Source organism: Petaurus breviceps, unplaced genomic scaffold, assembly GCF_028583685.1.
Source record: "Petaurus breviceps papuanus isolate PSGF00001 unplaced genomic scaffold, PetGlider_PUasm1.0 355, whole genome shotgun sequence".
Lineage (NCBI taxonomy): Eukaryota > Metazoa > Chordata > Mammalia > Diprotodontia > Petauridae > Petaurus > Petaurus breviceps.
Genome location: NW_027186289.1, coordinates 856,566 through 881,311, shown reverse-complemented (window position 1 = coordinate 881,311; position 24,746 = coordinate 856,566). Strand labels below are relative to the sequence as shown.

At 48.9% G+C, this 24,746-nt stretch overlaps 1 protein-coding gene and 1 pseudogene across 2 annotated transcripts in view; one reads left to right on the top strand and one right to left on the bottom strand.

Moving 5' to 3' along the window:
- LOC138168136 (NACHT, LRR and PYD domains-containing protein 12-like) overlaps positions 1–6,934 on the top strand; it is a 29,099-nt gene extending 22,165 nt beyond the window's left edge. For both annotated transcript variants that reach the window (XM_069097171.1, XM_069097170.1), the window contains exons 8-10: positions 207–377; positions 3,926–4,096; positions 5,169–6,934. In XM_069097171.1, the coding sequence (XP_068953272.1) occupies positions 207–377; positions 3,926–4,096; positions 5,169–5,256 (430 nt within the window). In that variant the 3' untranslated portion in view covers positions 5,257–6,934. The remainder of the gene's footprint in view (positions 1–206; positions 378–3,925; positions 4,097–5,168) is intronic.
- An 11,249-nt stretch (positions 6,935–18,183) lies between these two features.
- LOC138168211 (proteasome subunit alpha type-3 pseudogene) lies at positions 18,184–19,176 on the bottom strand (annotated as a pseudogene).
- Between the last annotated feature and the right edge of the window lie 5,570 nt (positions 19,177–24,746).

The following is a 24,746-nucleotide window of genomic DNA, read 5'->3' as shown; positions in this document are numbered from 1 at the left end:
GAAGGGAGACAGGAGGGAGGGAAGGGGGACAGGAGGGAGGGAAGGGAGACAGGGCAGACATAATGAGGAAGGAGAAAGATGATTGCCTCCCCAAAGAGAACGAAGGAGTGGTAAGAGAGGTAAGACATTTTATGTCTAAGCCATAGAGTAAGATGACTAATGTAAGTCATAGTCTCCCCCCCTTTCTGACTGTCTGTGTCTTCCAGATTGGGCATCTGCCGACTCACCTTTGTCTCCTGTGAAGCTCTGTCCTCCACCCTCCAGTCCAACGCTCACCTCAAGGAACTGGATGTGAGTTTCAATGACGTGGAGGACAGGGGGGTGCACCTGCTCTGTGAGGGCCTGAAGCACCCCAAGTGTAAGCTTCACAAGCTCTGGTGAGTTGTCTGGGTTTGGAGTGAAAGGTGGGGGCATTCATGGGGGCAATTTCCTCATCTGTGAAATGGAGACCTTCCAAAGTCTCTCCTGCCTCTGACACCCTGTGTCTTATGTTCCCATGTGTCTTCCATCTCAAAAATACTATGGTCTGAGATCCCCCGCCCCCGCCAGCCCCAACTCCTACTTTTTATGTTCTAAGGTCCTTTTTTCTATGTTCTAAGGCCCCTCTTGGCTGACATTCTAGTCCTAAGGTCCCTTCAGCTTGGAGGGAATCTTAAATCCACTGCTCCAACCCTCATTTCATGGAGCTCAGAGACAAGCAATGGTAAGGAAGGTTGCAGAGTGAGAGTAACACTCTGGGACCCCTGAGCCCACACTCTATCCATTATACCTCACTACTCCTTTGGGATCTCGGTTTCTGTCTCTGTAAAAAGAAGACAGCGGGTCAGCAAACCTTCGGGGCAGCTGTATCACTCTGTCTTGGGCTTCTTTGCTTCCTCCATGACCCGCTCCCGTTCTGGCCGTCTGTGATGTCCCTGTCTGAAGCCAGAGCTCACTCTCCAGTTAGGATGGAAGGACCCTCAGAGGCCATCGAGGCCAACACCCTTCACTTTATAGAGAGGGAAACTGAGGCACATGGAGGGTAAGTGATATCCCCAAGGTCACAGTAGGTCGTAAGCATCAGAGGGGGAGTTTGAACTAATGGCCTCTGACTTCAGTCAGGCCCCTTCGGAGCCAGAAGCCAGAAGCTGCCTGGTCCTGTGGGATTAGCTGCCAAGGCTCAGCTCACTCCTCCCATGACTGCAGCAGGGCGCTTCTTACAAAACCCCAGACCTTCCTGCTAGAAGTACCCTCAGCCACATGGGAACAAGGACCCTTCTGCCTAATCCCCACACTAGCCATCCACCCTCTGCAGGAGGTCTCTGGGGAACCTGGGCTTCTCTCTCAGCTGCCCCAAAGGTGCCTTACACAGAATGAATCAATGTTTGCTCAGTTGAGCTGATGAAGTCCAGTGAGAAAGAGGTCAGGGTTCTCCCCACCCGTCCCAGGCCAGCCCGCTTCAGTAGCTCAGCTTATCAGGAAGCTCTCCCTGCCAGCTGCAGCTCCCACCCAGTGGTCCTTGTACCTCCTTCTGAGGCTGAGAGAAGAATATCGTCCTGTTCCCAGGCATGTTTCTGAGAGTGTTGCTGGAAACCTGCCATCCCCCAGACTGAGTGTCTCACCTTCTTGGCCAGATGTCCCCAGTGCCATTGCTGGCAAGAACTTGGGGTTCTTCACCATCTTGGTCACTCCTCCCTGGATGCCTATCAATAGCCTTCCTAAAATGTGGGGCCCAGAACTGGGGCTCTTGCCTCCTCATTCCTATAAGCTAGACTGCATCACTTTTGGGGGCTGCCATATCCCACTGTTGGCTCAAGCTGAGCTTGTGGGCCACTACGAGCCCCAGATCCTTTTCAGACAAAATGCTCAGTTGGCTTAAGTGACCTCTAAGGGCCTTCCTGGCTCTGTGAGCCTGCTGTTCTGTGACCTGCGAACATTTCAGTCTTTCTTCAGTTTGCCCAACTAGCCTCCCAGGCCACCCTCCTGCCTCCTTTCTACTCTTCTGTCTCCTTGCTCTTGTTCAGTCCTGGCCGAGTCTTCATGACCCCAACTGGAGTTTCCTTGGGAAGGTTGCTGTAGGGGTTGACCATTTCCTTCTCCAGCTGATTTTACAGATTTTACTGAGGCAGGCAGGGTGAAGTGACTTATCCAGGGTCACACAGCTAGTCGGTGTCTGAGGGCAGATTGGAACTCAGGAAGCTGTTTTCTGGAATTCAGGCCAGGAGCTCCTTCTGTGGCCCTTGTCTCTTATTTTACTTAATCAAACTCTCTTCGATGTTGCTGCCACCTGGTGGCTCATTCAGGGATGTCTGCACCAACCCAGGATTCTGCAGAGTCACAAAGGGATGGAATCACCTTTAAAGACTGCTGAGCCCCCTAACTTTATTGAGAGCCAGAGGAGAGAAGGAGCCAAGGCCCCAGTGAGTGGGTGGCCTGGCTGGACCAAAAGACCAGACAGATGCTTGGGGGCCATTCTGGCTCTTTGCCGCCATCTTCCCCCTCACCTGCCATTGCTCAGACTTAGGCAAGAGCGACAAGAAACTTTGACTCCCCAAGGTGCCCCACTGACTGTCCTGGACCTGCTGCCAGGGGCTCAAATATCACCGAGTCTCTGCTGAACTCCATCCCCTTGCTGCAAACTGCCTTTTAGGTTCCTCGGGTTGGACGGCCCATGGGAATATCTTAGTGACTATGTCCAGATCAGAGGTCAGAGTCTTTACCCCCAGACTCTGCCCTTGTCCTACCTTCTCTATCACTGTCCTGGCCACTCCGTCCCCCTCACCCCCCAGGCTCAGCTCCCAGGTGGTCTCCCTGTCCACTCCCTCTCTCACCTGACAGGTAGCCCTTGCTAAACCTTGTCATTTCCACCTTCTGGGTGCCTCTGGTACATGTCCCCTGATGCAGGCCCTCTGGGGCTCACCAAGGGCACACGTCCCCCGATGCAGGCCCTCTGGGGCTCACCAAGGGCACACGTCCCCTGATGCAGGCCCTCTGGGGCACACGTGCCCCTGGCCAGATGCGGGCCCTCTGGGGCTCACCAAGATGTCACAGAGCTGCTGGCCTGAGCTCCTCCTCCTCCTGTCCCTCCTCCATTCAGCGGCCAAGTCCAGCCACAGCGCCACCCCAGCGCCCCCTCTGTCCACAAGCTCCAGTGGCTTTCTGCAGCGTCCAGCACCAAATCAATGCCCCTCGGTGTGGCCCTCATTCAAGGGCCCTGTCCTGCCTCCCCAGGCTTCTTCCTTCCTCTCCTCTGCACACTCTTCACTTTCAGCACCACTGGCCTCCTGATGCCCTCTCCAGCTCCCATCCCCGGGTCTCTAGGGCCTCCCCAGCCTCCGTTCTCTAACACCTCAATCTTAGTCCTCCAGGACTCAACTCAAATCCCGGCCTCTCCAGGAGGCTTTCCCTCTCAGAGGACCTCCCTCCCCCACTTGTCTTGTATGCCCAGAATTGTTGGTCTGGGGTCTGCTTCACTGGATCACAGCTCCATAGGGCCAGGGCCGCCTGGCACACAGTAGGTGCTTCATAAATGCTTATCATCCTGACTTGAGTAGAGCTTGCTGTTTGCTGAGGGCTATGCAGAGGACTTCTGGAGGCCAAGGTTTGGCCAAGGCCAGTCTTAGCCCTCAGGGAGCCCACAGTAAAGTGGGACTCGAGGGGGTGGGACACAGGCAGGAGACCTGGCCACAGCCGGAAGAGCTGAGGACATGGCCAGCTTCTGACACTGCCTGGAATGAGGCCACAGAGAGCCCAAGGGAGGCTGGTGAGAAGACACCAGGGCTGGGACCAGTTAGGGAGCCGCCTGGCAGGGCTTCCTGGCTCTCCTGGCTTAGGACAGCTCCCTAAGCTTACACAATACCATCTACTTGTCTTTCCTGAGCCCAGAAGTCAGTGTCTCAGGGAAGTAAGGTTCCTTCTGCCTCTTCTTCCTCTGCCCTTTGCCCAGGCTGGACAGCTGCTGCCTCTCTGGAGCTGCCTGCAGGGACCTCTCTGATGCCCTGGGGGCCAACCAGACCCTGAGGGAGCTTTACCTCACCAACAATGCTCTGGGAGACGTGGGAGTGCAGCTGCTGTGTGAAAGGCTGAGCCAGCCCACCTGCAGGCTCCGGACCCTGTGGTGAGAGCCCCGGAGTCCTGGGGAGGGAGGGCAGGAAGCATGCAGTCTCTGGAAAGAGAGCTTCCAGCATCCATAGAGTGCTAGTGTGGGCAGGGCCTCGGAACAGGGACATTAGGGCTGGGAGGGCCTTGGGACAGGGGACATTAGGGCTGGGAGGGCCTTGGGATGGGGGCACTTTGGGGCTGGGAGGGCCTTGGAATGGGGGACATTAAGGCTGGGAGGGCCTTGGGATGGGAGACATTAGGGTTGGGAGGCCTTGGGACAGGGGGACATTGGGGCTGGGAGGGCCTTGGGACGGGGGATGTTGGGGCTGGGAGGGCCTTGGGATGAGGGACATTGGGGCTGGGAGAGCCTTGGGATGGGGGATGTTGGGGCTAGGAGGGCCTTGGGACAGGGTATATTAAGGCTGGCAGGGCCTTGGGATGGGGGGACATTAAGGCTGGGAGGCCTTTGGACAGGGGACGTTGGGGTTGGCAGGGCCTTGGGACGGGGGATGTTGGGGCTGGGAGGGCCTTAGGATGGAGAAGGTCAGAGCTAGGAGCATACATTCTACTGGAATGTGGCAGACAGTGGTGGAGGGGAGGGCTTCCTGCAGTGGGTGGGATGGAGCTAGGACCTGGTCACCTTACAGGTCTCATCTAGTCACAAGAATGTGGGTTTTTGTGTACCAGGGGGAGGTCTCCAGTTATTGTCATTGTTGTTTAGGGATTGAGGGGAGAAGAGAGCAGATGATGAGAGCCCAGAGGCCACACCTAGCCTGGGGATTCTGTGATAACCTGCTGTAGAGGGGCTAAGCACACAGCATGGGAGGCTTCATGGGTATCAGATGGAGGGTCACACCCAAATTAGATGGGACACTTGCAGCTGCACTGAGGATTTCTCTCTGCTCTGGAGGCACATGGACTTGGGGCTGGAGGAGTTAGCTCTGGGCCCCCTTCTACTACACCCTCTTTGATTCCAGAACACAGAGGGGAATTTCTCCAAGAACGTCCCCCGGAAGCATCCAAGGGCACTCTGGCAGCAGAGGCAGATAAGATGGGTATCAGCAGTCTATCTCTTTGTGTCTCCATAGGTTGTTTGGTATGGAGCTGACTGAGGGGACCCAGCAGGCCCTGGCTGCCCTTCGAGGATCCAAGCCACACCTGGACATTGGCTCCTGAGGAGCTTGGGCCAGCAATGGGCCTCCAGGCCCAGGACTCATCATCACCCTTCGCAGGAAGTCACGGCTCACCTCCTGACACCATAGGACCTCACAGCACGTCCCACTTTCTCCAAGTTTTCTCTTATGGTCAGGAAAGGTTGGATGAGACAACCTGTAAAGGCACCTCCATATCTGAGAGTCCAGGGGTCTAGTGTTGGATAAGATGGGCTTTGAGACCACAGCCAACCTCAAGTGTTTCTGATTCTCCTCGGGAGACTCCTGGCTGGGTAAGAGGTTGGAGGAGACGCCCTCTGAGGTCTCTTCTGGCTTAAGGATTTCCTCATCTAGGAGGTTCTTGGAAGAAGGTTAGAGGAAATGACCTCCAGCCTCTGGCTCTGGAATCTCCATGGCAGATTCCTACATGGTTGGGTGGATGAATGAGGTGCCTATCCTCAGAGGATTCCATCTCTGTTGTCAAGAGGACGCCAGCCAAGGCACAGGACACTGGTGTCCAATGGAAAGTCAGACCTTCCTGAGAAAGTCAGTCTAGCCTGGGACCATCTGCTGTCAGCCAAAGACATCTGGGATTCTACCATCTTTGCAATGAGTTGGAGGGGACACTGATTCCTGTAAGGGCTGCCACCAGCAGAAGCTGGACAGATCAAAGGACCAAAGATTTCAAGTTGGAGAGGCTCTTTGGGAGCATCTGGAGGAAGAAAAAGAGAATGGCCTGCCTATGGCCATGTGGGCATCACGGTGTGGTGAGAGAGCTTGGAAGCTGGGTCCTCCAAGTGCCAATGCCCTGTCCCCCCTACTTCACCACCTGGCCTCTCCAATCCCTTCTTACTGGGTATCCATAGTGGGACCACAACTGCCTCTGAGATTGTAAAACAAAGAACTCCACCCACATTATCTCATTTCAGTTTCACCCAAAGAGGATGAGGGACCCATCTCCGTGACCCACCTATGTTAACACAGTGAGTTGGCGCCAAAGGCAGGATCTGAAACCAGGGTTCCGCAGCTTTAGGTTCAGGGTTCCATGGAATTCAGAGCTGGGAACATACTCTAGAATCTAGCTGTGGACTCTCGGGGACTACCAGAGAGGGCTTCAGGAAAGGGCCTTGGCCTGGTCCAGTGCTCTGGGGACAGACTGAGGCTGATGATGGTGAGAAATGGTGGGCAGAGAGGGAGGGTAACTTCAAGCAGCCAGACTGCCAGCACTAAATAATCAAAATCATAATAATTCAATCCAATTGCACAAGATTCGTTAAGTAACTCTGATAAAGCAGACAGAGTACCGGGCACTGAGCACAGAGAGACAAAAACCAAGGCAATCCCTCCCTTCAAGGACCATGTCCTCAGCCTTCTAACCCACTTCCAATCGGACCTCTGGCTATTTTCTCACCCCAATACCTACCTCTAGCCCTAACCAGTTACATGCCCTTCTCATCCTACTAGAAGCCAGTCCCACATCTCAAACTAGATCCCCAGGCAGCCTTGCAAACTCACCTCCTAACCTCTCTTCCCTCCAGACTTCCCTCCTGCTGTCTCAGGCCACCTAGGTACCCTCATCCTCAAGATCCTGTATCCAATCTGATGCCAAGACCTGTCATGCTCCCTTCCTAACACCCCCCAGTACTCCCCTTCCTCTTCTCTGACCCTGCTCCCCCAGTGAAGGCCCTTCTCACCTCATACCTGGACTAATGCAGCAGCTGCTGGGGACAGGGAGGTGCCTCCTGCCCTAAGTCTTCCCATCTCCAGTCCATCCAGTCTTACTCAGCTGCCAACGTCATCCTCCTAAAGCATAGTTCTAACCATAGCATCCCCCCTCTCCCAATAAACTGCAGAGGCTTCCTGTTGTCTCTAGGATCAAATGCAAAATCCTCCGTATTGACATTCAGAGCCCTTCCTGACCCGGCCAGTCTTGCTCCTTCCATCCCATGTTCTAAAGACTCTTGCTACTCTAACAACTCTCAATTCTAGGGTCCCTTCCACCTTATATCCCCCATCCCATCCCACCATCCTCTCTTCCATCAAGAGACACCGACCCCCTGGCTGTCCCTTAAACAAGAGCCTCCATCTCTCGACTCTGGACACTTTCTCAGGCCGTCCACCAAGCCTGGCACTCTCCCTTCTCATCTCAGCCTCGTGGCTTCTTCGACTTCCTCCAACCCCAGCTGAAAGTCCACCTTTTGGGAAGCCTCTGCCGGCCCACCTGAATGCTGGTGCCTTCCCTGGCTTAATTAGTTCCTATCCACCCCGTCTATAGTGTATTTCTACATATTTGCTGGTTTGTCTACCCTGAGCTCCTTGAGGGAGCCTTTGTTTCTATCCTCAGTACTTAGACACAGTGCCTGGCACATAGGAAGCATTTCATCCATACATGCTGACTGTTGATCTTGCTGGAGGAAAACATGTGCACAGATCAATAATCATCACAGCGGCCAGCATTTCTGCAGTGCTCCGAAGTCTGCAAAGCTCTCCACAGACGTTCTAATTCCATCTCACAATGACCCCGGAAGGGAGGTTTCCTTAATAGCCCCATTTCACAGATGTAAAGTAGAGTTTGGGAGAGCTCATACAACTAGGAAGTGTCTGAGGCAGGATTTGAACTCAGGTCTTCCTGCTGTAGGTCCAGTGCTCTATGAAATGCTACTTAGCTCCCACATGTGAATACTAGATATGCACAAAATCATTACAAAGTTGGAGGGTATTGGGGGAGGGTCAGGAGTTGCATAAACACTAGTGGACTTGTCAGGAAGGGCTGCCTGTGGGGGGTGGCCCCAGGGAAGGGCCTGGAAGGGAGGTGCTTCTAGCTGCAGGAGGCTCCTGTCTCAGATCAAAAAACCTGAGTTCATATCCTCCCTCAGACTTGTGACAGCTTTGTATGAATAGGGGAAGATCACATCCCCTCTCTGTGGGCTTTCATCTGTGAAATGGGAATAACCACCACCTCCCTGCTAGGGAAATTGGGAGGTAAATCTGAAGACCTGGTGTAAATGTGAGTGATGGTCCTTCCTTCGGTAGAATAGAATGGCCCCTGGGTGGTATAGGCTGAATAGCACTGGCCTTGGGGTCAGGAGCCAAGGACTGAGGCCTCTGGGAAAGGGCTCTCTGAACAAACCTTGCTTCTGAGATAAGTGAACCTTTGTGAGAAGGTGGGAGTCACAGCTGCTGAGGCCGACCACAGAAGAGGGTAGAGGGCCCGGGCTCAGCTTCTCAGGGCCGAGATAATTCCTGAACACAAGGTTCCCTCAGGTCCTTGGGTAGAGCCTTCTATAGTTTCTGCTTCCATATGCTGCCCTCCATTATCATGTGAAAAAACACCATCTCAGCCCTTACCAGTGAAGGCCCACTGGTGTGAGGAGATGCTCCTGGAAAGGGACAGGAGGTGCCCCTCCAAAGCCTGGTGCTAGTCCCAGCCCCGACCTCTCTCTGGGGCAGCACAGAGCCTCCTGGCCCTGGCACGTGGATGTGATGGAGACTGGCATAAGAGCACTTAAGAAGCCAAGCTTGCCGAGGCTCTTCCTGGGACTGATGCTCTCTGCTCAGTGGGACGTTCTCAGCACCTTGGCCAGCAGCCTCTCTAGTCCTGTTCTAAAGGTCAGCACATCCTCTCCCGCTCACCCTTGGTCCTGCTCCTCCAGGGCTCAGCCCAGGCACCAGCGCCTCCTCCACGGAGCCCTCCTGATACCTGCCCACCCTCCACCTGCTGTCATTGCTCTTGCCCACCCTGCATTTCTCCTAGATCTCTACCCTGCCCCAAGCACACCCTACCTTATGTCATACTTAGGCACGTTCAGATCATTTCCATTGTCCGTAGTAGCTTTCTGGCAGGAACTTTCCTTTTGGGTCTGTGTGTCCCCGCGAGTCTAGAATGGCACCTTGGGCTTATTATTACCAGGGCTTAATAGCTGAAGTTATGCTTCCTCTTGGGGCCTCAGTTTCCTCTTCTGTAGAACAGGAACAATAATTCCTGCTGTACCTTGGCAGTCCCTAGGGCAGGTTGCCTAGCAGCAGCTGATTATTGTGTACCCAAGGCACTCCTGGCTATTCCATGGTGCTCCTGGAAAGATGTTCCATCTCTCACCTCCAAGCATTTTCTCTGGCTGTGCCCCATGCCTGGAATGCTCTCCTTCTTCATTTCCCACCACCCAACCTCCCTGGTTCCTTTAAGTCCCAACTAAAATCACACCTTCTCCAGGAAATCCTCCCCAATCCCTCTTAATTCTAATGTCTTTCCTCTTTTAATTAGTTTCTGTTTTTCTGGTATCTATCTTTGTAGATGTTTGTTTGCTAGTTGCCTCCTCTGTTAGGATAGGGGCTCTTTGTCTTTGGCCTTTTGGCATCCCTGGTGTTTAATGAAGTGCCTGGCACATATTAGGGGCTTCATTGGTTTTTATTGACTGACTCTGTGCCCCTAAAATCAGAGTTCCAAAGCCCCTTCCTCATGTGTTCACCATTTTAAGGCTGCTAGAGGGCACAATTGGAGATCATTCACCCAGAGAAGAGAAGACATAGGGGTGGAGGGAGTGCAGGAACTTGGAAGGACTGTTTCATGTTATCTGTGTATCCCTGACTACTAAGTGTCTGAGGTCACATTTGAACTCAGGTCTTCCTGACTGCACTTCCTCAACTAGCTGCCCCTCCTGCCACATAGCAGACCTTTTAATTAGTGCTTGCTGAATTGAATTCATCTAGAAGGGACCTTTAAACACAGAACCCAGAATGTCGGAGCTCAAATAGCTTTTAAGCAGTGATTCCTCCTCTCCCTCCCCCTGCTCCTCACCTGCCTGAAGCCTTAAGTTAGGGCAGGGGGTTCATCTCATTCAATTCATCCTCATTACAGCAGAGAAGCCAAGACATGTCTCATAAACATAATAAATAGGGTGGGAGACATATGTACATCAGTAGCATTTTTCAGATTGTGGACATGATCTCACGATCAGTTACAGTCACTTAAAAGCATTACTTAATTCACAGCAATAGTGTTTGTCATACAAACATAAGCATTTGAAGGAAACAGGAAAATAGAAGGGAATGGTATTCTTTTCTGTACAGTTTTTCAGGACTATATGTGCATATGTGTATGTACATAGATGTATGTGTGTATGTGTATATAGTTGAAAAGTTTAACAAAGTAATAAAATTGCTGTCTCCTTCCACAACCCTTCTTCTATTTATTTAAATACATGTTTTAATGAGGATCTTTTTTTTCTATTATTCCCCCACCACCCCTGGTCCCTGACTTGGAAGGGAAGCTGGCACCCACTGCTGGACCATATTGGAAAGTAAATGGGTGAATGAATGGGAAAGCATTTATTTATTTAGCATTTCCTTAGGCTAAGCACAGACAATAGAGAAGAGAAGCTGAGTCTGCTTGCAAAGATCTCCAATTTAGATTTTTCCACCTCCACCCCCACAGTCTTTTTTTTTTCTTTGATTTGTCAAATCTTTAATTTTTAGATTTTGTTAGGAGTAAAGTGGAGTAAGATTTTAATAGTGGATATCCTTAATGTAACACATATATGTGCATACATGTGTGCATATGTGTGTATGGTGCTTTTCAAACCTTATTAAAGTGTCAATATAAAGGTTAGTTGTTAATACATTTTCTAATTCTAGTGATACTTTCATTTTCAAACTTCTAAACTAAAACCCAATTTTTAAAAAATTTCTAAGATTTTTTTGAGATAGCAAGAATTTTTTTTTTAAGGTTTAAATACTTAATATCTTGTTATAAATGACATTGTGGTCATTTAGGATGAATTAGAATTGTCCTGTGTTATAGAAAGAATTTAAACTTTTCGACTTCACATTTTCCTATAACAGGTATACTTCTGAGATAACTAAATGTTATCCATGAATATTATGCGGCAGTAAAAATCTTTAAAAATTTGCTCCCAAGATGGTTGACCAATGGACAAAGATTTTTTTTTTTAGTTTTTCACATTCAAAGTATCTGAGAAATAAAACTTTTACATTTTTTCATGACACTTATTTCAAGTAGTCTTGTTATCCAACCCAAATTCAGAAATTGTAAGAAATTTCAGTTAGGAAATATATGTTTTAAAATTACAATACAAACAGAAAGTTGCCCTGTACAGGAGATAAGCATTAATAAACAAGACCAGGTGGTACTTTTAATATTCATGCTTTATTAGAAAGCAGAGAAAGGATCCCACTTTAAGTCAGAGTCTTAAAAATGGCCCTATATGTCCTCAGGAGTGTTCTCATTTTTGATTTTGTGCAAACAAGGCCAATTCTAGGAGCCAGGTTTAATACTATATTTGAGAGAAGCTAACTGACCAAATTACTTGAATTTATTTATGGAGTTTGCTGTAAACTCCATAAATATTCAAAGTCCAGAAATAGCAAAGTCCACTCCACTTAAAAAATCGTAGTTGTCTTGCAGTAAGTTGGAATTTCCAAAATTGACATGTTGTCAACTTGACGAAGAGTTAAGAGTTTCATTAACTATTTATAAAACCAGTATGTTAGTGATATTTCCTACTGGATTTAGTCACTAGCCACAGAATCAGGAAAAGGGAAGGGTAGCTGAGGAAAAATGTCTACTAGACAACTCCATATTCACTCCTTTGATGTGAGAGAGGCAGAAAAGGGTTAAGTATGTTCAGGGGTTTTAGACAATAATCTCTTATTTAAAGTTGTTTTAGTTACAGGGGAAAACGAGCAGCAAAAGAAATATTTCATCTTTAATCTGGTCCTTGTGAGTCAGTCTGCCAGAGATTCAAGTAGACTGCCTAATATATTAATAATGTGAGATAAAATGGCCAAAGTCCTTATAGCCCCTCTGAAGTAGAGATTTCGTCATAGAGGACAAATGAACTCATGGAATCTTCAAGATAAATGTTTAATAATTTGTCACCTAGCTAATAATTCACAGGATGTTACTTTTACAAAGTGTATACCGAAAGCTCTTTAAAAAAACATCTTGTAGCACCATGGTTAGATACCATCATCATCTGATTCATTGTCTGCTCTTTTTTTGTTTTATATTTATTTATTTATGCTCTTTATTAATGTGTTAATTTACTTTGAGTTTACAAGATTCAGTTCCCCAGTTCTTTGAGTTTCAAATTTTCTTCCCCCCCCCTTCCCGCCATAGCAGCATACAACCAGGTATAGGATCTACTTTCACATTAGACATTGGTCAGGTTATAAAGGATTGTATCAGATGGAGTGAACAAAGGGAAAAAAGAAACCAAACCAAACAAGAAAAAGAAAGAGAGAAGGTAATTTGCTTCAATCTGCATTGAAACTCTGTTCTTTCTAGTTCTTTCTCTGAATGTAGACATCTCTCTCCATCATGAGTCTTTTGGAGTTTACTTATAGCCCTGTATTTCTGAGAAGAGTCCGGTCTATCAAAGTTGGTCATCACACATATGTTGTATCTGTAATTGTGTATACATTTTCCCTGGTTCTACTCTTCTCACTCACCATCAGTTTGTATAAGCCTCGCCAGGTAGATAAGAAGTCCATCTGCTTTTCGTTTCTTATGGTGCAATAATATTCCACTATATTCATATACCATAACTTGTTTAGCCATTCTCCAATTGATGGGCACCCCCTTAATTTCCAATTCTTTGCCACCACAAAAAGAGCTGCTATAAATATTTTTGCACATATGGGTCTTCCTCCCACTTCTATGATCTCTTTGGGATACAACCCTAGAAATGGTATTGCTGGGTCAAAGGGTATGAAATTATTTATAGCCCTTTGGGCATAATTCCAGATTGCTCTCCAGAATGGTTGGATCAGTTCATAACTCCAACAGCAATGCGTTAGTGTTCCAATTTGCCCACATCTTCTCCAGCATTTGTCATTTTCCTGTTTTGTCATCTTAGCCAATCTGACTGGTGAGATGTGGTACCTCAGAGTTGTTTTGATTTGCATTTCTATAATCAATAGTGATACAGAGCATTTTTTCATATGCTTATAGATATCTTTAATTTCTTCCTCTGAGAACTGCCTGTTCATATCCTTTGATCATTTATCAATTGGGGAATGACTTGTATTCTTATAGATTTGACTCAATTGTCTGTATATTTTAGAAATGAGGCCTTTATCAGGACATTGGTTGTAAAAATTCTTTCCCAATTTTCCACTTCCCTCCTAATACTGATTACATTGGCTTTGTTTGTACAGAAGCTTTTCAGTTTCATGTAATCAAAGTTATCCATTTTGTATTTTATAATGCTCTCCAATTCTTGTTTTGTCATGAAATCTTCCCCTCTCCATAAATCTGACAGGTAAACTATTCCTTACTTTCCCAGATTGCTTACAATATAATCCTTTATACCTAGATCATGCACCTATTTAGACTTAATTTTGGTATAAGGTGTTAGACAATGGTCTATGCCAGACCATTTTTTTAGTCCCTTACTATATTCCAGTTTTCCCAGCAGTTTTTGTCAAATAGTGAGTTCTTATCCCAAAAACTGGGTCTTTGGGTTTATCAAAGAGTAGATTATTATAGTCATTGACTGCTTAGTCTCGCGTACCCAATCTCTTCCATTGATCCACTGCTCTATTCCTCAGCCAGTACCAAGTAGTTTTGATGACTGCTGCTTTATAATACAGATTAAAACCTGGTGTATCTAGGCCACCTTCCCTAGCATTTCTTTTCATTAATTCCCTTGATATTCTGAACCTTTTGCTCTTCCAAATGAATTTTGTTAATATTTTTTCTAGTTCTATAAAGTAATTTTTTGGTAAATTGATTGGTATGGCACTAAATATGTAATTTAATTTAGGTAAAATTGTCACATTTATTATATTAGCTTGACCCAGCCATGAGCAATTCATGTTTTTCCAATTAATTAGATCTGACTTTATTTGTGAGAAAAGTCTTTTGTAGTTGTATTCATATAGGTCCTGGGTTTCTTTTGGCAGGTAGATTCCCAAATATTTTATACTGTCTACAGTAACCTTAAATGGGATTTCTCTTTCTATCTCTTGCTGTTGGATTTCATTAGAAATATACGAGAATGGGGGAGGCTAGGTGGCACAGTGAGTAAAGCGTTGGCCCCGGAGTCAGGAGGACCTGAGTTTGGTTCTGGCTTCAGACACTTAACACCCACACACACACACAAAATAGCCGTGTAACCTTGGGCAAGTTACTTAACCCCAATTGCCTTCCAAAAGGCAAAAAAAAAAAAAAGAAAGAAAGAAATATACAAGAATGCCGAGGATTTATGTGGGTTATTTTATATCCTGCAACTTTGCTAAATTTATTTATTGTCTCAAGTAGTTTTTCACTTGATTCTTTAGGATTCTCTAAGTATATAATCATATCACCCACAAAAAGTGATAACTTGGTCTCTTCTTTGCCTAATTTGATTCCTTTGATTTCTTTTTCTTCTCTAATTGCTACTGTTAACATTTCTAGTACCAGATTGAATAAGAGGGGTGATAGTGGACACCCTTGTTTCACCCCTGATCTTATTGGAAATGCTTCTAGCTTATCCCCATTACATATAATACTTGCTAATGGCTTTAAATAGATACTACTTATTATTTTAAGGAAGGCTCCATTTATTCCTATACTTTCTAGTGTTTTTAATAGGAATGGGTGTTGTACTTTTTCAAAAGCCTTTTCTGCATCTATTGAGATAATCATGTGGTTTCTGCTAGTTTTATTGTTGATATGATCAATTATACTAATGGTTTTCCTAATATTAAACCATCCTTGCATTCCTGGAATGAATCATACCTGATCAAAGTGTATTATTCTTGTGATAAGTTGCTGTAGTCTTTTTGCTAATATTTTATTTAAAATTTTTGCATCTATATCCATGAGGGAAATTGCTCTATAATTTTCCTTTTCCATTTTATCTCTTCCTGATTTAGGTATCAGTACCATGTTTGTGTCATAAAAAGGATTTGGTAGGACTCCTTCTTCACTAATTTTTCCAAATAGTTTGTGGAGTATTGGTATAAATTATTCTTTAAATGTTTGATAGAATTCACTAGTAAATCTGTCTGGCCCTGGAGATTACTTCCTAGGGAGTTGACTGATGGCTTGTTCAATTCTTTTTCTGAGATGGGGTTAAGTAATTTACTTCCTCTTCAGTTAATCTGGGAAGCTTATCTTTTTGTAAATATCCATCTATTTCACTAAGATTGTCAAATTTATGTGCATATAATTTGGCAAAATAATTCCTAATTATTGTTTTAATTTCCTTTTCATTGGAGGTAGATTCACCCTTTTCATTTTTGATACTCATAATTTGGTTTTCTTCTTTCTTTTTTTTATCATATTGGCTAAGGGTCTATCAATTTTACTGGTATTTTCATAAAACCAACTCTTAGTTTTATTTATTAATTCAATAGTTTTCTTAATTTCAATTTTATTAATCTTTCCTTTGGTTTTAATTATTTCTAATTTAGTATTTAATTGTGGATTTTCAATTTGTTCTTTTTCTAGCTTTTTCAATTGCATGCCCAATTCATTGACCTCCCTTTTCTCTAATTTATTCATGTATGTACTCAGGGATATAAAACTTCCCCTAAGAACTGCCTTTGCTGCATCCCTCAAATTTTGGTATGTTGTCTCATTATTATCATTCTCTTGAATGAAGTTACTGATTGTTTCTATAATTTCTTGTTTGACCCACTCATTCTTTAGGATTAAATTATTTAGTTTCCAATTAGTTTTTAGTTTATCTTTCCATGGCCCTTTATTGCATATGATTTTTATTGCATCATGATCTAAGAATGATGCATTTAATATTTCTGCCTTTCTGCACTGAATTGTGAGGTTTTTATGTCCTAGTAAATGTTCAGTTTTTGTGTATGTGCCATGTACCACTGAGAAGAAGGTATGTTCCTTTTTATCCCCATTCAGTTTTCTCCAGAGATCTATCATACCTACCCTCTCTTAAATTCTATTCACCTCCTTAACTTCTTTCTTGTTTGAGATTGGATTTGTCAAGTTCAGAGAGGGGCAGATTAAGGTCCCCCACTAGTATAGTTTTGCTATCTATTTCTTCCTCTAATTCCCTTACCTTCTCTAGGAATTTGGATGCTATGCCACTTGGTGCATATATGTTAAGTAATGATATTGCTTCATTCTCGATGGTGCCTTTTAGCACTTTCTTTCCTTCCTTATCTCTTTTAATTAGATAAATTTTTGCTTTTTCTTTATCAGAGATAAGGATTGCTACCCCTGCTTTTTTTTTTACTTTAGCTGAGGCATGATATATTTTACTCCAGCATTTTACTTTTACCCTGTGTGTATCCCTCTGTTTCAGATGTGTTTCTTGTAAACAGCATATTGTAGGATTGTGGTTTTTAATCCATTCTGCTATCCACCTCCGTTTCATGGGAGAGTTCATCCCATTCACTTTGACAGTTATGATTACTATCTGTCTCTTTCCCTCCATCCTATTCCCTCCCCTGTTTATGCTTTTATTTTTCTCCCCTTCTCCCTTCCCCTCCTTAAGAGTTTTCCTTTTGACCACCACCTGTCTCAGTGTTCCTTTCTTATCAGTCCCCCTCCCTTTTCCTTCCCTTCCCCCTTACTTCTTCCCTCCCTTGTAACCACCCCCCTTTTGTAATCCTTCCCCCCTCCTACTGCCTGTAGGATATGATAGATTTTTATACTTAATGTAGTATGTTATTTCTTCTTCGAACCAAGATTGACAGGAACAGATCTCATGCAAAGCTCCTCTCCCTCCCCTCTTTCCTTCTATTATGATACATTTTGTGTCTCTTCTCAATAGAGTCCTATGCTTAACTGGTTGTGTTATTCCCTCCTTGCACCAGAACCAGTGAGGGAAAAGCTCATATAATCCTCATCTACCTCACTTCTTTCCCTCTGCTATATTGATTTTATGCCTCTTTGGGGGGTATAATTTACCGTCTTCTGCTTCATTCTTTCCTCTTCTTCCATTGCAGTCCCTTTGTAACCCTTAATAAGGTTTTTTTTTTAATCGTCATTTTGTGTAATTTATACCCATACCCTCTACTTGTCTATAAACAGTTTTCTCTTATTAAATAACAGGGTGTGTGTGTGTGTGTGTGTGTGTGTTTTCCTTGTTTACCTTTCTATGTCTCTCTTGTGTCTAGTAATTGGAGGTTGAATTTTCTATTGCTCTCTGGCTTTTTCATCAGGAAGGTCTGGAAATCCGTTATATCATTGAGTGACCATCTGCTTGCCTGGAAGAACATGTTCAGTTTTGCTGGGTAGGTGATCCTCGGTTGTAACCCGAGCTCTTTTGCCTTGTGAAAAATTGTATTCCACTTCCTCCCATCTTTCAGTGTAGAGGCTGCCAGATCCTGTGCAATCCTCACTGTGATTCCGTGATATTTGAATTGTTTCTTTCTGGCTGCTTGTAGTAGTTTCTCCTTTACCTGGTAGTTCTAGAGTTTGGCCACAACATTTCACAGACTTTTCAATTTGGGATCTCTTTCATTAGGTGACAAGTGGATTCTCTCGATGTCTATTTTACCCTCTGGTTCTAGTATCTCAGGGCAGTTTTCCTTGATGAGCTCTTGAAAGATGTTGTCCAGGCTCATTTTTTCATCATTATTTTCTGGTAGGCCTGTGATTCTCAGATTATCTCTCCTGGATCTGTTTTCCAGGTCAGTTATTTTTCCATTGAGATATTTGACCTCTTTTTCTAATTTTTCATTCTTGATGTTTTGTTTGACTAATTCTTGGTTCCTCATAGAGTTGTTGGCTTCAATTTGGTTGATTCTAGTTTTTAGTGAATTCTTTTCCTCAGTTAGTTTTTGGAGCTCCTTTTCCATGTCACACATTTTTCTTTTTAAGGAGCTGTTTTCTTCATTGTAATGTTTTTCTAATTTTGCAATTTTCATTTTAAAAGAATTATTCATTTTATCTTCTATCTCTCTCATTTGGTTTTCAAAGTTCTTTTGAGCTCATCTAAGAATGCTTTCTGTGCTTGAGACCAGTTCCCTGTTGAGGCTTCGGCCATAGGTGTGGAGTCAACACTGTCTCCCTCTGAATTTGGTTCCTCCCTCTCCCAATAGAAGGACCCCAGAGTCTTTGTTTTTGCAGTCTGCTTTTTGAGGCAGGGTCCCATCTACACTCTTCCTCTAGGGTTCCAAAGCCTTTATTGTTTAAGGTTTTGCCCTGGGGCAATAATTATGATGTTTTCAAGGTCAGAGGGGGGAATTGGAGCAGCTGGGGTTCACTTTGCCCTCCTGGTCCCTGGAGGTCCAGATAGGGGCTTTTTAAATTTCTGTGCTGTGGATTGGTAGTCCCAGGAGTAGCTGCTACCCCTGCCAGGGGCCCTGTATTTGACTCTTACCCTGCTCCGTCTAGTCCCAGCCCTGAGGTGATAGGCTTGGCAGTGGCCCTTGGGGTTGGTGGATCCACTTGCCCTTTGATCAGGCCTTGTCTGGGCCTCTGAGACACCCAGGGTTGGCTTCCAGGCCTCTGCCTATTGTCTTCTTTCACAGATTCCTTGCCATAGCTCTCTGCTTCTTCTCTTACATCTTTCAGAAGAATTTTGTGGCTTCCTCTGATTACTTCCCCAAGCCCACTGAGCTCCAGTCCCAAAGTTTCATCATATGCTATATAGATGATTTCTGATATTTCTTTAACAACAGCAAGAGTAGTCATTGCTTTCATGGGGAGTTTCTCTAGCTCTGTTTTTGCTACTTGCCTGGCTTTACCATTGGCACATCCCCAATAACTATATGAAACACCCAGTGGGTCAGTCATATAGAAGTTGTGCTCCATCATTTGCACTCTAGGACCCTAACATGAAAACAAAGACCAAAAGTTCTGACAGCATTGTTGAGTGTATGGGTGTGTACAGATGTGGCTATCCTGTCTGCAATGTGCTTTGGTGGAATAGCCGTCCTTAGGTCTGAAGTGGGAGGCCTCTTCTCTAGCTACATCTGCTAAAGAACCCCTATCTGCTAGTAGGTGGGCACAGCCAATCCAACATGTCGGTCAGCATTAAAGAGATGTTTGTCGGAACCTTCTTTGCAAAGTTTAGGAAGGACTCATTTTTCTACACCAAAGTGTATGGCATCTTCTCCTTTATAGCATATTCAACTTGAAGAAAATCTTCTGGCAGAAGAGAAAGTTGAGGCAGAGAGATCATACCTGGTCCCAATGGAGCTCATGGTGCCTAAGCCATCATAGAGACTGAGAGGTCCCAAAGTCTTCCTTCTGACTGGAGAGCTCCTGCTCTGAATCGGCATCTGAGGAAGCAAGGCCCAAGTCTCTTTTGTCTGGTATCCTCTCTCTCTTCTTTTAAAAGCACCTGACCATTGCCCTTAGTGATGGGGTACCTGGGGTCTAGGTCAATTTGTGAAACCAACTTGTGAAACCAGTCTGTGAAATTGTAACTGCAATTTGTATTGTAAAATCGTTATCTGTAAAATTCCTTTCCCAACCTCCGACTCTGCCCCTTCCCCCTATCAGCACCAGGCCTAGGCAACCCCTGGGGACTCCTTTGTTCTTACTTAATCCCTCCTGTCTCCTCCCGCCTGGCCCAAATCTTATCTAAACTATCTGTGCATTGAGGTCCCTTCCCTCCGGTCAGCCCAGACAATGGCAGCCCTACCCTTTAAAAGTAAAAGCCTGTGCCCCTCTCACTTGCAGGTCCCCTAAAGGACTCTTGCCCGCTGTAATGGCGTATTAATAAACTTTCTCAACTCTAACTCCAAGAAAGGCTGAGCTGAATTCTTTCCAGACGCCCTGTGGAACCTGTCGGGATCCCGTTCCCCCCCAACATTAGGACAGCTCTCCTCATCTTCCTGCAGCTTCCCTTCATTGCTCCTAGATCTGCTTCTGGGCCCAAGCAGTCTGTCAGGAAGCACTTACTATGTGCCAGCACTGTGCTAAGCACTGGGGAGACAAAGAAAGACGAAAATGTCCCAACCTCCAAGGAGCTCACAGTCTAAGAGGGGAGACGATCTGCAAACCAGCCTAATTCATCCCCGGAATCGGAGAATTCGGACGCGGAACGGCGAAAGACCAGGGACCCTCTGCCGTGCAGAAGCCGACTCTTCACTGGGTCAGGGAAGCCCCTGACTAGAGGGAAGGTGCAGCCGAGATGACTGCCCTCCCCCGCCCCCCATCCCTCCCACACACACTGGGTCTCCACCAGCCTCCTCGGGGGCGCAGGAGACCTTTGTCCACCGGCTGAGCCTGAGTCACCCGACCCCCAAGAGGCACGAGCTGGAGATGCCCCTGCCCAGGGCCGGCCCGCACCTGCAGAGAATGAGGGGACGCCAGGGGAGCCTGCGGGACCTGAGTCGCCCCAGCCTCACTCACTGGCCTGGGAGGGGGGGGGGCGGGCGCCCCTCGAGAAGTGGGAGAATCACCAGGCGCATCTCCCCACGCTGTTGTGCGGAGCAGAGATCACACTCGGCCAGTGCTCGGCATACAGTAGGTCGTGTTTCCCGAGGTCACTCCCGGCAGAGAACCCCACAGTGCCATGCAGGGTGCCGCCGCCTCTGCCAGATGCCAGAGCCCTAAGAGGGTCAGTGACCTGGCCACGGCCACGGGGTAAGCAGGGTCAGAGGCCAAACTTGGACCCAGCTCTCTGTCTGGAGCCTCACGATCACAGATCGTGCTTGGAGTTGGAAGGAGACTTGGAGGCGCTTAAGTCCAATCCCCCCACTTTACAGGTGGGGAAACTGAGGCTCAGGAAGGCCACGTGGTTACGTGGGGTTCAAGCCTCCTTTCCTCTCCTCTCTTCCCCTCCCGTCATTCCTCCCTTTTCCACTCTTGGTCTCAGTTTCCACTTTGTTCCATCCGGCTTATCCCTCGGTTTCCCTTGCGTGGTCCTCAACGATGCTTCCCTGAGCGCCTCCTTGCCTGACAAAAACTACATTTCCCAGAAGATCGCGGGGCATCAGCGCTTCCGGGATGGCGACGCCTGAGGGTGGCCAGAGGTGTTGCTATGGAGCGCTCCCGGGGCGGGGCCTGGAGGGAGCGCGCGTGCTGATTGGCCGGCTGCTCCCCGCCGCGAGTTTCTACTTTCACTGGCGCAGAAGAGGCCAGCCGAACTGTCGCGGGAGGGGCTCTAAACCTTTTGTTCAGTTACCCCGCGGGTCCCGGGGCCGGGAGGGCGGAGCGCGCAGGCCCGGGGCCGGGGGGGGCTCCCCGCCCCCCCCCCCAACTCCCCCTCCCCACCCCCGTTCGGAGCTGCCAGGGGGTGAGCCCCGCAGGATCGCTCCCCCACATCCCCGGAGATGCCCGCGGGAGTCCTGGCTTCCGGCGTCAGACCCTGGATCCCTAAACCCCCTCTGCCCCTGCATCTGGTCGGGGAGTCCGAGGACCCGAGTTCGAGTTCTGCCCCTTATCTGCTCCTGCGCCGTGGAAGGTCCCCTTCCCTCCCTGGGCCTCAGTTTACCCAGCTGTAAGATGGGAGGGTCGGAGTGGCCCCGCTTCCCACTGAGCGCCTACACCGGCCAGGCACTGTGGAGGTGAAGACGCGCCCAGAGCATTAAGAGCTAGGGGATGAGGGCGGGCGCCCCGGGCCATGTGCAGGGCCAGGAGCTGCCCAGGAAAGCCGGGGAGGTAGTGGAGGCGAGGAAGGAGGATGCTCCGGGCAGGGAGCACAGCCTGGGCAAAGGCCCGGTGGCGGAACCTGGAATGTGCCCTGGGGAGTGGGGGTGGGGAGATGACCAGCCGGAAGCTGGAGGTCTGCCCCAGCCCTCGGCCTCGGGGACTGGGAGGGGCCCGGGCTGTTTCAGGCCCCCTGAGCGTTAGGGCAGGGCCGGCCCCAGCAGCCTCCCTTGAACTTCCCTGGACTCAGTTTCCCCCCTTGTGAAATGCCAGGGTCAGAGAAGATCCTTCCAAGCCCCTCTGAGGAGGCTTCGGGGGGCCGGCGATGCTCCCGGCCTGGCCTCCAGGACCCCCTTTGCGACTGGGCTCAGCTGGGGTCCCGGTCCCAGGGCAGGTTCGGGGTGTGACGGCCCTCATTCCACTCGTCCCCCGGGTTTTCCAGGGAAGCCGCCCCTCCCTTCCTGGGAGCGACGCCCGCAGCGGGGCTTCCTTTCTGGAGAGACCCCGGGAGGCTGAGCCACCAGTGCTGGGGCCCGGCCCGGACATCGTGCGCTAGGCAGAGCACAGAGCTCCGGACTGCCTGGGGAGATCGTGGGGCCCAGCGTCCAGGTCCGGGAGGAGAAAGGTGAGGACTGGTGAGCTGGGTGGGGGCAAGGGCAGCTCCCCCAGCAGAGGCCGGACCAGGGCCGAGCAGAGGAGCTCCTGCTTTGGCCAGGGGGTGTGTGACATGACCCTCAGGCCCCTCTGTGGTCCTGGGGGAGATGCCAGCACGAGTGACGCACTGGTGAACTGGCCGATCGCCAGGCTCCACTTCTGGCTTCTCGGGTGGACCAGGGGCCGCTCTGGAGGGGGAGAGACAGGGTAGGGAGCCCCAGTGTAGATCCTTGGCAAGAGTCCGGGGCCTCTCCGCTGGGAGCTGACCCCATTGGCCTAGGCCCGGGAAGGCCAGTTCAAGGTGAGGTCCCTACGCCAGGGCAATAAATTGCTGGTGGCGGCAGGAGCTGTCCTCCCGAGCCTTGTGGTTGGGGGACCGGCCGCCTCCTAGCAGAAGGGGACCCTTGTCCGCTGGGGGGGGGGGAAGGATGCCACCCAGGCCCCCTCCCACCCTGCTCTCTGTGCCCTGCGCAGGGTGGCAGGGAGCCTTGGGGCCAAGCAGAGTGTCCTGCTGGAGGGTGCCGGGAGGGTGGAGCGGGGCTGATAGGAGGAAGCCCGGCAGGCTTTAGGAGGAGGGCAAGGGAGGGGGCACTTGAGCTGTAGAGCTGGGGAGACTGTGGGTGCAGAGTTTGTGTTTGTGGCTACCCAGGAGAAGGAGGAGCCCTCCTTGGTGCTTGTGTGTTAGGCTCTGAGTGCCAGGACTTTTGGGATGGCCCAGGCAGGGCCGTAGAGCCCTTTCGGTTTACAGAGAGGAGTCGGGTACCTTGCTAGGTCACCCAGCCGGGAAGGGGCTGAAGCCGCAGGCCCTGGCCGCCTAAGCTGCGATTGCCGTTTGGAGGGGAGGGCCCCGGGGAGCCTCTGGCCCCAAGATGAAGGGCTTGTTCTTTCCCAGCTCCCTTCAGCCATCGGCCTGAGGTCCGAGGTCCAGCCCTCCCTCTCCAGGAGCTCTGTTTCCCTCACAGCCCTGCCCAGCCCCCAGGGGTCATCCCCTCTGCAGCATGGACCCCAGGGACCCCAGACAGACAGCGCCTGCATGAGCCTTGCCCAAGGCCCCATCCTTTGTGCTGAGCATACAGATGAAATAGGCCCTGCCCCCAAGGAACCTCGGCTTTACTGGGGTAATGTCCACACAGGGTCCATGGATGCAAGGTCACTTGGGTGAGGGGATCAGGGAGGGCCCCATGGGAGAGAGCCCAGAGCAGGGCTTCAAAGGAAGCTGACTTCTGGGTCATGGAGAGGAGGAGGAGGTGGCTGCGAGGCCGGGTCTTACCAGCATGGAGGGGGGAGAGCGTCCTGCCCAAGATGCTGCAATGAGGAAGGGCTCTCTGGAGAGCTTGGGCTGCTATGGAACCATGAGAACTTTTTCTTTTTACTTTTTTGGAGGGCAGTTGGGGTTAAGTGACTTGTCCAAGGTCACACATCTATTTTTTTGTGTGTGTTGTGTCTGAGGTCAGATCTGAACCCGGGTCCTCCTGACTCCAGGGCCTGTGCTCTATTTACTGCGCCACCTAGCTGCCCACCATGGGAACTTCTTGAGAAGGGAGTGTCCTGGAAAGGCCTGCCCTTGAGGGAAACCATTTTGCAACATTTTGGAAGAGGAGGGTGGGGGCAAGGGCCCATGTTGGACAGGCCTTGGGTCAGGGGGGCCTGAGCTACGGGGTAGAGAGAAGAAGGTGGATGGGGGGAGGCCCCCAGAGTCTTGGCAATGGCTGGGATGGGGGGAAAGAGGGAGAGGCAGGCTTTGGGGAGGGTTCTGAGGGACCTGAAGGTGAAGCTGCCCTCCTTGGAAATGGGGCAGTCTGGGGGAAAGACAAGGAGCTGGAGATGTCAGTGGCAGGTCCTTTGGAAACGCCCACTTGGCTCCAGAGCCCAGACAGAGATGAGGGCTGGGTCTGGGGGCCTTTGAGCTGAGTCACCCTGTGGGGGCTGAGGAGGGCCCAGGAACGGCCCTGGCCTATATCCAGCTGGGGGGCAGGATGTGGGGCCTAAGCCCAGAAAGGAGGCCGCAGAGGTCCGGTGTCAGAGGCCTTTGTAGCCAGGAGAGGACTCAGCCTCCTGCTGCAGCCTGCCGAGCAAGTGAGGGTCTGCACAGTCTTTGTGAGGGGCAGCACTGGCCTCTCCTTACAAACCAGCCCAGATCTGACTCAGGACAACTTCTGGGCCGAGCCCTCTGAAGCAGAGCTAGGCTCATTCCCCTTCTACCTGACGGCCCTTCAGGCCTATGAAAGTGACTGGAGGCACCCTCTCGAGGCTTCTCTGCCCCATCCCAAACAATCCAAGCTGGCTTTGTTCTTAAATGAACAGAAACCTCTTTTCTCTCCACCCTATCTCCA